The 18424-nt window shown below is 44.6% G+C and overlaps 1 protein-coding gene across 2 annotated transcripts in view; it reads right to left on the reverse strand.

Moving 5' to 3' along the window:
• Positions 1-551: 551 nt before the first annotated feature.
• Positions 552-18424, reverse strand: part of tshz1 (teashirt zinc finger homeobox 1) — a 30263-nt gene continuing 12390 nt past the window's right edge. For both annotated transcript variants that reach the window (XM_069176433.1, XM_069176435.1), the window contains one exon: positions 552-5180. In XM_069176433.1, the coding sequence (XP_069032534.1) occupies positions 1822-5180 (3359 nt within the window). In that variant the 3' untranslated portion in view covers positions 552-1821. The remainder of the gene's footprint in view (positions 5181-18424) is intronic.

Genomic DNA, 18424 nt, shown 5'->3' on the forward strand with positions numbered 1-18424 from the left:
GGGCTTACCGCCGCGTGACTCAGAAATATTGGATCTGCGGCGATTAGCCGAAAGAGGATCCCCTGAAACGCGTTGCGGTGGAGACCGTTTCAGACAGATTCCAGGTCTCAAAGCAGCTGGTCAGAGATTAGGAGCTGGGGCTCACGGCGGGAAGGTAGCTACTCCCTCAGTGGGACTTGGAAATGGTGCAAAAAAAACAACAAAAAACAACAACCAACCTTTGAGAACAAAAACCGAAATAATTCGATGTCACCGTCACCAAGGAGGTGTCTCTGTGCAACGGCGTGTCCCGCGTGAAAAATGGGAGGGGGGGGTGAAAGTCGCACTCGTGTTCCTCTTTAAGACTCAACACTAAAAAAAAAACAACAAAAAAAAACCCTTGGGCCCCTCAACACCTCTGGAAGGACGGAGCTCTTTACACGCGTCCTAAAAATGTAAAAGGAAGCAAAAAGAAGACAAACCAGCGATGGAATACTGCAGTGTTTGCAATATGATGTTCTATGGTTTGTCTGAAAGTGCCACTCTCCCAAAATCACTCAAACGACACCACGTTTAATCCAGGACATGGAAGTTTATTTTACAACCGAGGATAAAAGAATGCCATTCTGAATAACTTGGTTGATGATAAAACTTGGAGGTTGGTCATTGAAGAATGTATTTTTTTTTTTTTTTTTTTTTCAATGTCATGTACAGTCCCGGGCGACAGAGCAGATGCCAGTAAGTTCTGTCATTTTATGTAAACCACATCGAGGGACCTACTTTTCACTGAAAAAAAGGACATCGCGGTCCGACAATATTCTGTAGATTTATACATTCCCCCCCGCCCCCCTCCCATATTCGTCTAGAAAATAACATTGTAAAAATGCACACAGTACAAATGATGCTGAACTGTAAAGAGCAAGATATGCTGACATACATGTATACATACTTGCTGATTATTCAATAAACTTCATTAACTTTACAACTGTAGCTTCACAATAATAAATTGGTAGCCAACTAACGCAAATACTGTACATGTTGAAACAACCAGGAAATTATATTTGACTAGAGAAACAAAGATCCTAAACATTTTGTAACAATTTCTGTGATTTAATGGCAAAATAGAAAACAATATTATAGTTAGTCCCAAAAATGCTGAACAAGGGAATTGAAACTCAAGAGTCATGTGTTGTCCTTTTCACTCGTACAGTTCTTCATCAGTTTACACTTACTTAAAGTGCCGAAATCACCTTAATATTTTAGAACGCCGTCTTTCACCATATACCTATATAAACAGCTGTATCCGCAAATTTGTTAAACAGGGATATCAGTTTTGTCGTCATCGTTGAAATTTCATTAGACATATACTCACTGCTTTACATAAAAACATGCACAAACTGTTCTCATAAATAATATGCAAGTTGTGTTGAAATATATTTAGCTTTTAAAAAAATTAGTCAAAAACAGTGATCAAAATAAGAGCATGGTCCAGTTTTGAAACAACAGATGGACTATTCCTAAAGGCTCAGATAAGATGCAGTGCATTAGAAAAGCAACAATCAGTCAATGACTATTATAGTGCCATGGCTGCTGCACCAATTTGGTACAATTTTGTTCCCCCCCAAAAAAATTCAACTTTTACAATGTAGCTCAGAGCCTCTGCAGTGCAAGCTGCTGCCGTTTATGGTCAACTGAATAATTGCAGTATGTGGTATTAAAGCTCCCGTGCTTTCACGTGTCGTAACAAGGCTTCGTACAGTTGTGGCACTATCTGTTATGACAGATTGTGGCTTTGAGTTATAGTGCAACAGTAATCTGTCATGCTATCAGCTTCATCTGACTTCATTGTTTATCAAACTTCTCCAGCTCTTTCACAAAGATGAGATGGTCCTCCGGCGCCTTTCCGTGTGTTTTGCAAAGGTGCAATTTGATTGCGTGTTTGCTCGCAAATGTCCGATTGCACAGTTTGCACTGATATATCGAGCCGGTCTGTTCTTCTGGAAGTCCAGAAGTCTTGTCCTCTATCCTGCTGACCGCCTGCTGCTCCAGTAAGTCTATGGAAAGCTTCGAGAGGTCCTTCAGGGTAAACCCGAGGTGGGACTCCAAATGGTGAATGTAGGACAAGGGAGTCCTGAACTGGGAAGCACAGTCACTGCACAAAAACAAAGGTTGGCCAGAGTCGATATTTTTGAGGAACTTTGTGCCCCCTGTCCGCTTTAACTGGTATTTTACATTGGCCAGCCAATGTGAGATAGTAGTCATGGAGAGACCAGTGAATTTACAGATGTGGACCCGTTCCTGGGGTCCCAAGTCACTAACTACAAACTTTCCGTCCGGAGTCTCTCGAAGGCTGGACACAAACTGGGCCTGCAGGATCAGGAGGTGCTGGGGATTCCAGTTGGACTGTCGGCCTTTCCGTCTTTGGATGGGAGACAGCTCCTCCATGCCGTCCTCAAAAGTGCAGCCGTCGATATCGGACTTTTCGGAGATGGAAGAGGGGGTTGTAGACTTTGGTGTCAAACGGCCGGTCAGATTTTTCACCATGTCTGAAATATCCATCAGAGCATTCTCTCGGAGAGGCGGAGACGACGACTGAGAGAAACCTTTGAAAGCCGGTTTGCTGCTGTTCCCATTGTTTGGAGCAGTAGAACTGCCCTTAGCTGCACTTCCGTTGGTGTTTTTGGATTTTGTCAAGTCCATGGGCTGATCGTCGTCGTCGTCATCGTCGTCGTCGTCATCGTCGTCATCTTTGTGGTACTGACTCCCGGGCTCCGCTTGCTTAATCTGAGCAGAGTTGCTGATCTTATAAAGCATCGCAAACGGGTCTAAGAGGGGGGTGGAGACTTTTGCAGCTTTCCCCAAGTGGCTGTTCATGATAGACTGCAAAGCACTGAGAGGGTTGACAAGTGGCTGTTCGGGGGAGTGATCAGTGATGATGCTCAGGTTATTGCAACCATTGCTGACAGGCTTATTTGGTGAATCAACTTCACTTTTTATCTGTATATCTATTTTACTCTCCGTTTGCTTTCCTTCTTTGCCTCTTGACCTGTTGTGATCCTGCGCTGGAGAGCTTTTCGCTGCCTTCGGGAGCTTTTCTGGATTGGGCGAAGCCCGTTTGTCCTTCGGCTTTGGCAATGGAGACTTTGCAGAGCGACACTTATTCTCGACTGGCTTTTCCTCTTTTTCCTTCTTCACTGAACTTTTTCCGGTCACTTTTTCCACGAGCTCCTCCATGGCCAGCACGTTGCTCTTGTGACTTAGCGGTGGAGAGGGGCTATTTGGCGAATGGATCAAGGAGCCTAAATCAGAGGACATCACCTTCAAACTGGTGCTGCTGAACAAAGGTTGAACCTGCGCACACGAGGGCAAGGTAGACCTCAAAGCTCCATGGAGCTGATAGGCTGCATGAATGCTGGGGTATCCACCCCAGGTTGGCGTCCCCGTTTGGGCCTTGTTGATTGCACTTGAAACTGTGTTCTCTAAAGACTTGAGGATGTCCAGGCCACCTTTAGGTGTCTCTTCCAAGTCTTCTTCTGTAAGATACTGGTAAGATCTGGCCTTTCCAGGTTTATCAGCCTTTTCAGGAGGGTCCTCTTTCTCCTCTTTTATTTTTCTCTCTGGTTCAATAAATTCAAATTTTTCCTCCTCTGTCTCTTCTTCTTTCTTTTCCTCATGTTTGTCCTCAGGGCAGGAGGGCTGTAATGGGGAGTCAGGCTGCGACTTATCATTGGGCGCTGGGAGTCGTGTCGTAGTGGGAGGCAGAGGAATTGACTGAATTTTCTCTTCAATTACAGGGTCAAAAACCAACTGCTTACCCTTTTTAGAGGCTGAATTTGTGACTTTAAGAAAGTGTCCTGTGACCATCATGTGGGCTGTTAGTTGTTGCAAGGTGTCATGCGAACTGCCGCACTCCATACATTTGAGAATTTGTGCCTTCCGTGCCTCAAACTGCCAGGTATAACTGGCACCATTTTGGTAACCATATCGATTGTTAGGAGTGACGTAGGGATTGGCCACTTTTTGGTCTTTGGGAGACTCTCCTAGGAGAATGCCAGACGAGACAGACTCTGGTGAGCTCGGAGACATCAAGTCTTGAAATGCTCGTTTTTTGGTTGGGGGTACCAGCTTAGAGGTGAGCGCTGGCATCGGTTCTTTTAGAGGCACTTTCTGATAGTGTTTTGTTTTGATCATGTGAACACTAAGGTCTTGCAAGGATTCAAAAGAGTGGCCACAGTACATGCATTTAAGAACTTTCTGGGCGTCTTCTTTGCCCTCCATCTCCAGCAGAGAGCGCTTGCGTGGTTTGGACCATTTCTTGCTTCGGTCGTCTTCTGTGTCCTTGTTGTCATCGCGATAGTGGCCCGTCTCGTTCATATGCACAGTAAGGCCAACCAAAGTGTCGTAGGCTCCACTACAGTCCTTACACCTAAACTTGCTGGCTCCAGTAAACACTGGGCCATAGAGCTTATTGTTTTGCCTGTAAAGCTGCACGGTGCTGAAAAGGCTAGGCTCAGGAAGGAGTTGGTACGGAGTATGCTGCAAGGTTTTAGCCAAAGCTGCCTGATGCCAATCATAGGCTAATCCTCCTGTGCTGCCGGAGCTTACATTGATGCCACTGTTGCTCGACACTGTTCTTGCAGTGGTACTGCTGGTGGTAATATGCGTAGTGGCTGAGGTGCTGTTACTGCTACATCTGTTCTTCAGTTGGATGTGGCCTGGGCTGTGACTGTTCAAGATCCCATTGCTCCCTTTGTGATTGCTCCCACTGCCGTTGCTAGCTGCGAAATTGTTCTCTTGTTTACTTTTAAGCATGTCCAGAGCAATGCTGGACCAGGAGGCATCCGAGATCAGGTTTGCATAGACGGCTTTCATTTTCGCCAGACTGTCTTGTAGCAAGAGGCCATTGATGGTCTCGGTGCTGTCCCCCAGCTTCTCCTCTACCCTGTCCTGATCACCGAAGGAGGAAGTGGTCTTAAGGTCCACCAGTTGGTCGCTGGTGGTGCTGAGGGGAGACGCGTACCCAGCGTCTGGGTTAGTGCCATTGCTGAGAGGAGAGTTTTGGCAGCTAAAACGTTCTCTTGCGTCCTCATCCTCATTGAAAAGATAGTCTGCATCTTGACCATCCAGGGAAAGGCCGTCATCCTGCAGAGGCTCCTCTTCATCACTCTTGCCCACTTTGAATTCATCTTCGGGTCCATAAGCTAGAAAACAAAACAGAAGGGAAAAGTGACTTTAGATACAATTGTTTTCGTATTTGAATGCACTTGACACACTAGAATTCACGTATCACTCTCGCTATATGTACGTGGTGGGTGCAACAATCCCAAATAGATTTTTGTCAATAGTCACAGCAAATAACGAAGGTTCGCAATAATAAAGGGGCAAACATCCATGTCTTGACAATGACAGATAGGCCTGCTCACTGCACTGCCTAATGGAGCTATTGAACACTACAACTCAGCGAGGGTAAAGAGCAGAGACGAGTCAGGGAACGTTTCCACTTGGTGTGAAACAAACAACGAGCAAAATTTCAAATCATGCAGAGAATAGATCCTCAGAGTAGATGAGACGTAATAGATGTCATGTATTACTTCACAACAGAAATAAAGATGTGTTTTTCTCTCAAGAATGAAAGGAAAACAGATAAACTATCTAACCAACCAACAATTTGTTTAAGACTCACTTTGATATTTTCTCAAAATATTCTAAGATAATAAAAAATTAAAGGAATTTTCGTGCAAAATGTGCAAGCGTTGCAGTTTACTCATTAAATGTAAAACCCCGGTTTCTTGTCAGCAAATTGAGATGCCAGAACAGCCTACAGCCATTCAGCTTTCAAACAGCATTTCATTGTCTATTTTGCTGCCGTATAGCAACCATAGATCTCTTCTTGACTTTGATTTGCACCACTCTTCCAACATGCCACACATACTATGGATTCACAAGTAAGAGATAGTGGAGGAAAATGCCAGCTGCATCAGCCCTGCCAAGCCACGGTTGGCTGGAGTCAACTTGGCATCGGCTGTGGAAGTCCTCACAGCGTGGTGCTAGGAATCGGCCAGTGGACACGACAAGCCATGTTGTTACTGCCTGTGGTCCCTGAGTACTCACAGCGTCAAGTGTGCCATTTTAAAAGAAGACAGAGAAATTTATAGTATCCACGGAAAATGGCTGCTTTCTCTCTCTCTCTCTCTCTCTCTCTCCCCATGTAACTGCCCACAAATTCCACAAAAATATATAAAAATATAAATGTACTTTCAATTACAGTTGTCAAAGATTAAGAAATACAATGGTAGAAAGATAAGAGAGGTTTGTGGAAGCAGATTTAGAGGGAAACATTACACAGAGGCAGGGAAAGGGGAAAAAAAAAATTGAGGGTTAAATATGCTAAGGGAGCTTCCCCAATCCATCCCTCATAAGATGCTTGTCTGAGGTGCCAGAATCAGTCTCCAGTGAGGAGGCAGATGTGCTGTCAGCTTCAAACAGCATGTAGCTCTCTATCCCATAATCGGAATGGACATAATACCTGATGTTTGTGAGGTGCCAGTTTCTGCTGCCTGGGAAAAGCTGGAGGTCCTGCAGCTGCTTTGTGTATGTGTGTCAAAGCGTGTGAGTGGGAAAATGTAGATGATCAACATGCATCCTTCCTCTGGTTAATTACTGTCCCTGTGCTAGTTTTTGACTCAACTGCATGCTCCTAATTATTCACAGACATTAGTGAAATCATTTCTTGTGCTCGTCACTAAATTAGGAAATTTTAACCTTTCGCCAAAGCAGCTGTAAACCCGTCTCATCCCCCCCCTATCAAGATGCAGATCGCTGCATTGAAATAAATCCAAAACTGAACCTATTCAAAGTCAATGTGGCGAGAGTAGTCGAAGACAAAACAGCCTCGCTGACAAAGTGAGAGAAACCTGACAGCAGTACAAACAGATACACATTCACGCAAGGGCAGCACACCAACACTAAATTCTACTCTTTTGCTGCCATCCTCCGTATGTTGCCTTGACAGGCATCAGTGTCAGGAGTGTGTCAGTGTCAGCCCGAGGTGTCAGTGTCCACACAAACAAGCCTGAGAAGAGGTGGGAGGGGAAAGTAACAACAACAAACACAAGTCAGCCACCCCCCCCCCTCCCTGCTCGAGCCTCCTCCTTCACCATCTGTGTCAGAAAAGCTGCGGGTGCCACCGCCGGCTAATAAGGCAATCAGAGATGGAAAAGATGCTGACACGGCGGCTTTCGAGCGTCACTCAGAACAAAAGAGGAAAAGGAGAGGGAGGGCGGGAGGGATAGGGAGGGGATTAAAACGGGGGAGGAAGGGGGGGAAAAGTGTCTGTTGTGGTTGTCAGTCAAAAACGTAAGCCCACTTTGTGCTGTCAGGGAGGATAGGGAAAAGAGGGGAAGTTTTGAAAAGAGAGGAAAAAAGATGTGTTTAGGCCAGCGAACAAGAGGTGTATGTGTATGTGTGTGTGTGTGTGTGTGTGTGTGTGTGCGCGCGAGTGTGTGTGCGCTCGCATATCAGACAGAAAAAAAATGACAGGGAAACAAGTCGAACGCCAAAGTATGAGATATGAGGAGAACAAAATCAGTTACAGTCCAGCCATGTGTGTGCAAGTTAGGTGTGGCTGATCAATTGCGTGTGTGTGTTTTTTTTGTGTGTGTGTCTCAAGTGTCACAGCGAGTCAGGTGCAAGCAGAGATGCAATGTGGCTAGTGGGGGGAAAGCGAAGCCATCTGCGTCTGGAGAGGAGCCTGTCACTATTGTTGTGCCCAAAGTCCAGGATTTCCTGCTACAGACAGGTGACACCACAGTAGGACATCCCCCCCCCTTCTCACACACACACACACACACACACACGCGCACACGCACACACACTCACGCACACAAACATACAATCCCCCAAACTGCATTCCTCCCCAAAAGCAGGAAGCTGTGTGAGGTCCACACAAGCAAACACACTCACAACACTTTTCTTTTATACACATTTGACACAAACGTTAACAAATATGACTGAACATAACTGATGTATAGTTTTGGTAACGGTAGCAAAATTCTGATATTTCACCCAGACTCACACATGAGCAGTACAACTGTGGCTCAGGGTGTAAAACAGTGAAAAAACCCCTTTGAAATCTTGATATTTAAATAATTTTCAGATTAAATTTATAGGAAAAAGGACTTTTCACTGCCTGTTGTCAGACATCCCGACTGCTTGGGAGAGATAACCCGAGGCAGGCTGGGACAACCTGAACATGGCACCGGCACGATCAACACACCTCTTCTTCCCTACCTCTGTCTTTCTTACATATACACACAACACACACACACAATCTCCCCTTTAAACCTTCTTCATTTATTCATGTTGTCTCAGAGAAGAGGGCAATCCCGGCTCTCATTTGCAGTGCTAATGTCCAATTCCGCCAGCTTTCACCCCGCTGATTTACCCTACATGGCGGAGCGCTGCATCCGTAGCAGGGCGGCCGGCGCGGCTCCCTCACAACGTTTAGCGGCCCTTCAAAATGGGAGCTCTGGCGTGGCAGTCTTATTTCTCTCTCCCGTTTCGCTTTGTCACCGGCCCCTCCATTCCCTGCCACTCACCTCTGATGGCTTTGGACAGGCCTGATCAGTGTGTGTCATTGACCTGTGCGGCGTGCATGAGTGTGTGTGTGTTTCGGCAGAGAGAAGGCTGTAAATAAAATGACATTATTATTTCCTCTGTCCTATCATGTAGAAAAGCCAATTATGGTAATGCTTAGTATGTCAGGCAATCTCTGTCTCTTTGCTCGCCCCCGTCCTGTTCATTCCTGCTCTTTTTTTCCTCCGTCTGGGAGAGTCGACGCTGAGGTTTCATAGGACCTGACACTCTCTTTGGACTACTCTGTGGACGATGCACACTGGGGCACACTGGCAGCCAACAACAGATTCTTCTCAGCAGAGGTGGTGGTTGTCAACTCACTTGGTAGTTGTCTGCACAAAGGTGACACGGTCAAAATTATTTTAAACTTAACATTGCTATCCAAATGATTAACTAAACTGTGTATGCTTGGTGAACTCTTTAGATCAATTACATCTTTCGAGACCTGCAAGATTCTTGCCAGCTTGTGATTCATTACAAAGCTACATTGGTAAATACTGCCTCGGACACAATGTATTAGCTATAATTTAACCCACAGTTTTCTTGACCAGACATGTGAAAGCTTACCGAACAGCACCCTCCCAGTTCCACCCTCCCCTAACCCACATAGAATAGTCCGCCATATGGCACAATAGCTCCGGGGCTTCTAATAGCTCGTGTTGTACAAATCCACCTTCTCAGCTTCCACAGCTCTTCCGGTTGGGGGATAACAAAACAGCCAGTTTAGTCTGCTTTTCATGCTGGTCGCTACACGAGCAGGAAACTGTTGTTCCTTACTTTGATCAAACACAGCAGTCTACGACAGCTATATGAAATGATTTAAATTACATTTTTCACTGTCCTGCCTCGGCCTTAACGGACAGTACCGGCTTATAAAAGATGCTTTAAAAAGTAGGGCCGTGAATACTTTTAGCACAAAGAGCAGAAAATAAATCGAAATAAAATCAGTTTTTGGTTTGACCACCTTAAGAACAGCACCGATTCTCTCTGAGGTAAACCTGAGGGGGCTTTTTGAGGTTTTATGGCCACTTGGCAGGTGGGTTGGCCCAAGCATCCACAGTTCTTCTGCAAATGACTCAGTGTCTTCACTCTCTTCTGTAATCCAGGACTGACACTACGATGTTTAGATCAGGACACACCATCTGTTTGTTTGTTGCAGGACTCCTTGTTCTTCTTGAAATTAAGATAGTTCTTTAGGAGTCTGGCTGTATTTCTGCGACTGATCACCTCCCAGATGATATTATGTGATGGATATAATTTAACAACTAAAGCTTTTGCACAATACTGCATGTTCCAAGTAGTTTAAAATTATAATAACTCCTATTATGCTAAAAGCCTTTTTAAATGGGTCATCTTGACACTGCATTTCACCTCTGGCTTACCTTCATTCTTTTGACAATGACAAAAACAGAGAAAGACCACGAGACAGAACAGATCATTGAGGAAAATAACAAATCTGGAGAACTGCATTTCCAGTTCTTTCTTGAATTGCTCTGAAAATGTTCTTCTGTTCTAATCTTTCTTTCATTTTGTGCCTGTGTGTGTGTTCAGATATCCTGTGAGCCAGTTTTGACACGCCATGACAGTGACTGCGGTCTATAAATCACCTTTTCCCTGAACTGTCAGTGCCTGCTTGTTCTGAGATGAAACATCAGCCATTAGATCATCGGCACCACAGATTCCAGCCCTTTCTGCTCAACTTTTCTGCCAAACCACCCCCCCCCCCACCACACACACACACACACACACACACACACACACACACACACACACACACACACACACACACACACACACACACAATACAACACTGCTTTGGTGCTGCACAGACATTTCAAACCATCTGGTTTGTTTTCAGGCAAAGTACAGATAAAGCATTACTAATGCTAATTAACAATGATGTGAGGGAAATTTACTCAACCTATGCCAAGCACTGATTCAAAGTAGGCTATACCAGACAGATGTAATTTATTAAACACAATTGTTTAGAAAAAATATTGTCAATATCTTCAGCATCTATAACTTATTTGCTATGAACAAGTTGCAGTGTTTAGATTACAGCCATATACAGCCGCGTCTTAATTCTCTGTTGTAGATAGAGACATGCTCCGTTTAATTCTAGAAAAATTAATCATAAAATTAACAAGCAAACAAAATAACACGGTTTATTTTTTTCTTCATAGATGCCGTCTTTTGAATTCACCTGCATTGCCCCTGACAGTGGAGCTTCCCCCGACTAAACAACATCTGCTCCCATCGCCTAGCAACAACCAGTTGATGGATGACCCCAAAGATGGATAATTACCATAAATCACTATGGTTGTGTGGAGAACAGAGGCAGAAAATCATTGCTGTGAAAAAAAAAACCCAGGATGAAACACAGTTTAGACTAGTGTTGCCTCGTGTTTAGATAAACTTTATTTGTTCTAAAATTGTCAAACGTGGTTGTTGACGAGTTATTATATGGACAAAAAAACCTGCTCGCTGAGTGGGAAGGTAAAAAGCAAGAAGTAGATTTGGATTTGTTTTCTTCAAAGTGGCCGCTGGTATGTAGAGAGAATGCATGAATAAAGGCTGTAAAATGAACCCTGATGAAATGACTCACGGGACAAAACCTGTCCTGAAGGAGCACTGACAAACAAACTGGGCCGAGGAAGGAAGAAAGGAAACAGCGGACGAAGAATGATGGCAACACTGATGACTTTAGTGCAACCAAGAAGACGAGGGGAGTCGGAGGAGAAACACGAAGAGGAAGTGTGTGTACAGTGCGTGTACAGCCTGCACGTACGTGTTTATTTATGCACGGTGTGCGTCGGAGCGGGAGTCTGTGACAGAGGTAGATAGTGGGATACAGGGAGAGAAAAAGAAAGCTAGAATTCAAGGAAAGAAGAAACTGAGAGGGCACAGGGCCAATAGAGGGTCACCGCCTAACCAGTTTGGTCTAGCTGAGTCTGGTTGCACAATAAGCCATCAATCAACCTTCTCTGCACTGTCAGCCCTCCCCTCCATTCACACAGGCCATCCACTTTGTACACTGCTGAGGAACAAAACATAGAGAAGGAACAGAGACACACAGGGAGGGGAAAAAGACACACACGTACACGTACGCACACACACACACGTACGCGCGCGCGCGCACACACACACACACACACACACACACCGACATGAATCTGATCCTTTAGTCTCTGCAGGGAAGAAGCACCCGAACGGCCCAGTAACACCGAGAAGAGGCACAATAAAATCCATCTGCTCGTCTTCACAAAATACCACATACTTAATGACAGGTGAAGGAGTGACTACCTGAAAGGGGAGTTGATGAGCTACTGACGATGACAAGCTAAACACATGCTAACACTAATTATTTAACAAATTAAATCTGGATGCTGTTAACTAAATCCCTTAAAATGTGGTCGCAAAATCGTACATTATTTCAGCGGTGAGCTAGCTTGCTACTGGACTTTGCCGTCTCATAAATATCTTGACAGCAATGGGACATGATTTTTGAATAGTAGTTATATAATGTAAAAAATATCATTGGTATACGGGACCGTCGTTCTTTCTTATATGTCCTGTTTGGCACGTGGTTGTAATGCGTTACTGCCTTCAGAAGGTGGCAGTAATAAACCTAAAAGCTGTCTGCCAGCCGCCATTAAACAAAATGAGGAGATGAATGCGTTGGTAGCAGACTCAGAGTTTTGCAGGTAAAATGGCGTCTTGTTGGGGGATTAGCTGTCACAGTCGATTAATATCGAACAGTTTCAAGAAAATTTCGAATAGTATTTTTGCTTGCCCATCCTTAAGAGATACCCATTTCTGCTTTGTGCAACGTTAGCCGGGGAATACCAGATTCAAATACACTGCGTGAATATATGGGTCTGGCCACGCTCCGTTGGAGATGGTTTCCGCCACCATGTGGAGAATGTTCTGCACCAAAACCCTTCCACAGCTGTCATTGTTGGAAACAATGGCATGACTTCAGCGTCATCCTAGCCACTCCCACAGGTCACTGATTGGTCCACCCATCAGGGAGGCTGAGTGAGCCCTCATGCGAACAGAGTTTCCAGACTATAATTATAGTGAAGACTGAAGCTGTCAGCAATAGGTGGGCGGAGCCAGTCTAGTGCAATGTGCCTTTCAAGTCAAACAAATAGTGTGGCTTTACTCCACCCCTGCAAGCAAATCCGCTGATTGTGGCAATTCTATTGAAAAGAACAGATTTTGCTGTTTTCAATGCTCGATCAAAACATTTCATCAGCTGCACTCCGTCCTTGTCTACATCTCCATAAGGTATTCGGAAACAACCCACAACACTGCACATGCAAAACAAGCCAGAACACAATAATGCTGAGAACTTTGCGAGGCCTCAGAGACCTAACTTACATCCTTTTCCCAACATGCACACAGATAGACAAAGAAATTATAACTTTAAAAACTATAAAGTCACTTTAGGGAAATTAATTAGAACGGAAAACCCTCAGGCTGCTCAGGACAACCAAGTGTCCCCAAACATTTTAGTGCTTTTAACGGCATGTGTCACCAGGGAAATTCCAGCGATTGTGCACCATCAAAACCGTTATCCTTTATGCATCGCCACATTTTCTTTTTCGTTCTGCCCGCTCAAGTGACGAGTTAGTGCTGAAGTCTGGCGCTCCATTAAACATAGTTCCAGTGTTTCATTTCAACACTACTTTAGGATTTAAGCATGATGAATAGCATAGGGGCGTAACAAAAAAATATAACAAAAGAATAAACAGAGCTACACAGCAGTTTGGAGAGTGTATGTGTGCGTATGTGGAGTTCTTTTCCCCCCTTCCTGATGACCATAGCAATAAAGTGACAAAAGAAGAAATAATAGGAGGGAGGAGGGATTAGGGGGAGAAAAAGGGTCCCTGGAGAAAGTCAGTAAATTATGTAGTGGGCTTTAAAAGTGGAATAGTATCAGTAGCCATCTCACCCTAATTGTGTCTGTGTGAGTATGCATGCGTGTGCGTGTGTGTGTGTGTGTGTGTGTGTGTGTGTGTGTGTGTGTGTGTGTACACACAGTGGTTATGAACAGCTTCACAGTCAGAGAGAGAGAGACAGGAAGAGAGGAAGCAATCCTTCAACACAGCATAATATCAAACTGCGGACAGACAACGAACGGCTGGAAGGTTCTGGAAACGAGAGAAAAGCCTGCCTCCCTCACATTTTAGTTCCCTACGCCGCCTCCCCGAGTGCCCTCCATCTAACACCAACACACACTCACACACACACACACGCACACACACGCATAAATGGCACCATAACTCCATATCCGCAATCAATCTCCGCGATGAAGACGCATCCATCTTCAGTAATGTTAATGGGAGGGTTTTGGGGGTTGGAGGGGGTGGAGGACAGGGGTAAAACAGAGGGTATGTGACTACAGAGCTTACCTCAGAGCCGTGTGAGGTAATAGAGACAAGGTAAATGAATAAAAAGTGAGAGAAGAGCCGTGTGCATTTGTCCATGTTAGCGTATTTGTCTGTATGTCAGGAGGTCATGTGTGCGTCAGTACGTGTGGGAGAGTGACTGATGGCTGTCAGCTTGCATCTGGCAGAGAAAATAAATTAGTCTTATGAAGACAAATGAACAGGGTATGCAAAGAGTAAAAGGGGGTGGAGGGGGATCACGACAGAGAGGGAAGAGGAAAGGAGGAGAGAGATAAAATGAAGGAGACAAAAAGCATTGCTGTGTGTATGTGGTGGCATGGATATGAAAGGGAGGAGATGGAGTGCTGGTGCCAACTAAGAGAGTTCCTTTCCGCAGCCAATGACCGTTCATTAAGAAGGACGGGTCTGCTGGCAACAGGAGAAGCTTTGGCTGTGGTTCCTCTGGCTGCAAGGGGAACATATATGTGTGTGTGTGTGTGTGGGGGGGTGTGTGTGTGTGTGTGTGTGTGTGTGTGTGTGTTGCTGGGTCCACTGCCAGCACGTTAAAATCCAGAACATTTTCTTTTTGCCTTGTGTTTTAAAAGTCTTTTCTTTCTTTAAACAGGAGCAAACAAAGTGTTTTAAAAAGCACAAAGCAGCTTGGGTAGTGTCTGATCGGTGGGTTTATATCTGTGCTGGAAGTGCCTCTGTGTGTGTGTGTTTCCTCTGCATGCGTGTTGATGTCAGCGTGTATCCATGTGTGTTCTATCTCTGTAGATTTGTCAGTGTCTATCCCATGACACACTCCCCTCGTTGTGAGTGGAGGAGAGCTCTCGGGGGGCTTTGTCACGCGGCGGTCTGTTCTTTTCCTGAGGTCTGGCGCCCCTCGTTTGATAAATGACACATGTCATTCTGTCAGCCCCTGCCATCCGGGCTGGGAGGCCCCCAGCTGATGTATGGCCGCCCAGGCTAAAGGAAATCAGAGTGTTTTGGCAGCAGCCTGAGAACATGGCCTCTTATACTGGGTATGTGTCTACTTTTGTGTCTGTGTGAGTGTTTGTGCCTGTGTGTCTGTGATACTGAGCGTATGTTTAATTGTGTGTGTGTGTGTGTGTGTGTGTGCGTGCGTGCGCCTATTAGTGAGTGTTTGTGTCTCCCCAAGTAGGTGTGTGTACATGTGCATGTGTGTGTGTGTGTGTGTGTGTGTGTGTGTGTGCATGCTCTCAACCTGTCAGGCGGACGGGCAGAGGGAGACAAATCATCGTCATGGCCGCCCCAGCTGTTCCCCAAATTTGGTGCGAGGAGGAGAGCGAGGGGGAAAAAAACTGCTGCCATTTGAGTTTTAAACGGCTGATGCTTCCCAGAAACGGGAATGAGTGAGAGGACAAGTGGAGCTAAGCACGCACACGCAGGCGCACACGCACACGCAACACACAACACGCAAAGTGAATCAAGACTCAAGCCAGTCCCAGAAGGAAGCAACAGACATTCAGGGGGAGAGACTTCTGCTGCGAGCAAACATGTGCGTACGCACATAAACACACATGCTTCAAACATACTCGTATACAAACACACAAACACAAACTTTGGACAGGGCATTTGCACCTTAACCTCAACTGAAAAGCAGACGGGCAACAAAACAAAAGCTTCACATGTTCACAGAACTGTCGGGCATGAACTCGAAGCATTTTCCTCCAAAATCTGCTGCTTAAAAACGCACAAAAACTGTCACTCCAACATGTTTGTTTTGACTTTCACCCCTTGAATTAGCTTTAATCCTTACTTTCATTGTAACCCCCCCCCCCCCAATCTTGCTTACATTTTTTTCAAAATGTCTCAAAACATCGGTACTGCTTTCATTTCCTGTTCGAGGGACGTTCTCTATAAACAGCCACCCACACACTAACACTTCCCTGGTGGAGGACAGTCCCACCTGGAGGTTGTGAACTCTGTACGACCCCGCGTGATTGGGTGCGGGCCGAACTCCCTCCCCCTCTCCCACGGAAAAGAAGCGGGAGAAGGGGGGAAAAAAACAGCGTCATTAAGCTGTGAGGGATGAGTGGCAGCCATGGGTGACATCCTCCCCTCTTTCTCTCTCCTCCACTATCCAACTGCTTTCACTGTCTCTCGCCCTCTCTTTTTTCTTCTTCTCTGCCTTGATACTTTTCCCTCGCTGTATTCACCTCTCTCTCTCTCTCTCTCTCTCTCCATCCCTCAACCCCTCAAGTCATTTCTCTTTCACTCCTCTGTTGCTTGCCTCCTCTTTTTCCACTCCCTCATCCCTCCCTCCTTCGGTCCCCCCTCCTCCCTGGTTCTTTTTTGTCTGCTGTCAGTCTCTTTTTCTCCTCTTTTTTTTTTCACCCTTTTATTCCTCTCCGTCTATTGCTTCTCTTCTGCCCCCTCCCTCTCTCTCTCTCCCACACACACACACACACACACACACACACACACACACACACACACACACACACACACACACACACACACACACACACACACACAATAGTGCCTCACTCAGTCCTGTCTAGCTCCCTGGCCCTGGTCTTGTAGACACTCAGCGCCTCCATACATAATAGATCCCAAATATCCTGAGGAGGGGTGCACATTTTCTCCAGCTCAGGATTGTGCCATCAGCACTGCCTCCACAGTAGCTCTACTGTCTGGCATTGTGAGGCCAAAACCGTCCAACTCTGTTTTTAAAATAGTTCTGAACAAGTGCGAAAATGTCTTTCTTACTCAGACAGACTTCATGTGTTTAGTTCTCTGTCTGAAGAGGAGACCTCATAGCCAATAAACTGTTCCCCTATTTGTTTAAATACCATGAGCCTACATTCATTTCGATGAAGAACTTCAGAACAGAGTGTTATGTCATGAACTTCAGTGTTAGAGAAACCATATCTGCTGCTACCAACAACCAGTGTTGCTTTAACACTGGGGATCTGTATATTACAGCCTTAACTATACTGATTTTTTTTTCTTTCATTTCTGTGAAATAGTTCACAGAAACCACTTTGTCCTTCATCTAAAGCTGCACTTTGTACTCAATGGAGTAGATGCATGGTTTCCTCTTGAAAGAGTCCGTATTAAAGTACAAATCTCCTTAAATAAAATTCAAAGGATTCCCAATTGCCAGGCACTCACCTCTGTCTGGTCGGCTAACTTGATATCCTGAGGGGAGGGGAGAGTCTAACAAGGTAATTGACTGAACTTGATAAACGTGATGTTAATCAGCACAAGCCAGTCTGCACCTTGATCTTGTTTAGTTTGACAAAGTTTAATTAAACATCCCTGACGTACACAGTGCACTCCTCTAAGAACACGTCTTTATTCCCTCTGCTGACAAATATGTTTCATTAACATTATTTTTGAACAGAAATTCAGGGGTTTTACAGAAGCCCTTCTAGCCTGTCGATGTTCAAGTGAGAGACTAATCTCAGATAAATGTTGCAGCTGCTGTTTGTCACACTGATAAGACCGGCCCACACTACAGCTGTTTTATATGCCTGCGACCGAGATGTCAGAAACAACCTGTTGTTTTTTTTGTTATGCCAGAGAAACTTCGAACAATCAAAGCTGCACATACTTCTTTCTGGTTCTGAATGTAAAACCGATGAAATCATGTTTCCCTGCATCAATCTGTGTACTTTAGCTGCAATAAATTATGGTGGAGGTGAAATCATCTGACCTTTTGTCGTGACAGATTTTGATGTTTATGCTGCTTTTAAGGCTTTCTTTGCAGTAAAAAGAAAGCATTTTCCAAGTACAAATGCAAAAACATTTTGTGTTGCTGCTAATTTCTGTTGATAGGCTGCTTTATATAGTTGATCAGACACAATGGTTGATTTTATGATATCACATTTTGAGTTGTGATGGACATTTTCCACTATTTTCTGATATTTTATAGACCAAATTATTAGACAAATAATAGGCAAATTAATCAACAGTGACAATAACCTTCAGTTCATTTTTAGCACTCCAAGAAATTGTAATATCATGAAACCAAATTTCTCATTTCTCAAATCCAGGTAAATGTAGCTTGTACAGAGAGATTTACAGCTTGTACATTAATCAATTATTAAGTGCAGTGTATTTTTTTTTGTAAATAAATAATATTCAAGTTGATGGTTGCTGTTCAGATAGTTAAAAGGTGTTACTTAGTCATGACTGGAGATTTCCAGTCCAGTTTGTATGACACTGCTTTCTTAAGGCTCTGAAATCTGACTGCAGTTATTATTAAACCAGAGGACGTTAAGAACGAGGGAGGCTCCAACTATGAGCCACTGCAGGAGAGGAATGAAGTGACAGACTCAGAAGATGAAGAGGAAAAACAGATTAGTTAAGTTAAAAAAAAAAAAAAAAAAAAAAAAAAAAAGGAAGTCACATTCACCTAGAAATGACTCACACACACAGACATGGTG

The sequence above is a fragment of the Embiotoca jacksoni genome, unplaced genomic scaffold, assembly GCF_022577435.1.
Source record: "Embiotoca jacksoni isolate LCO1_2020_lvr unplaced genomic scaffold, fEmbJac1.0.p SCAF_7, whole genome shotgun sequence".
Classification (NCBI taxonomy): domain Eukaryota; kingdom Metazoa; phylum Chordata; class Actinopteri; family Embiotocidae; genus Embiotoca; species Embiotoca jacksoni.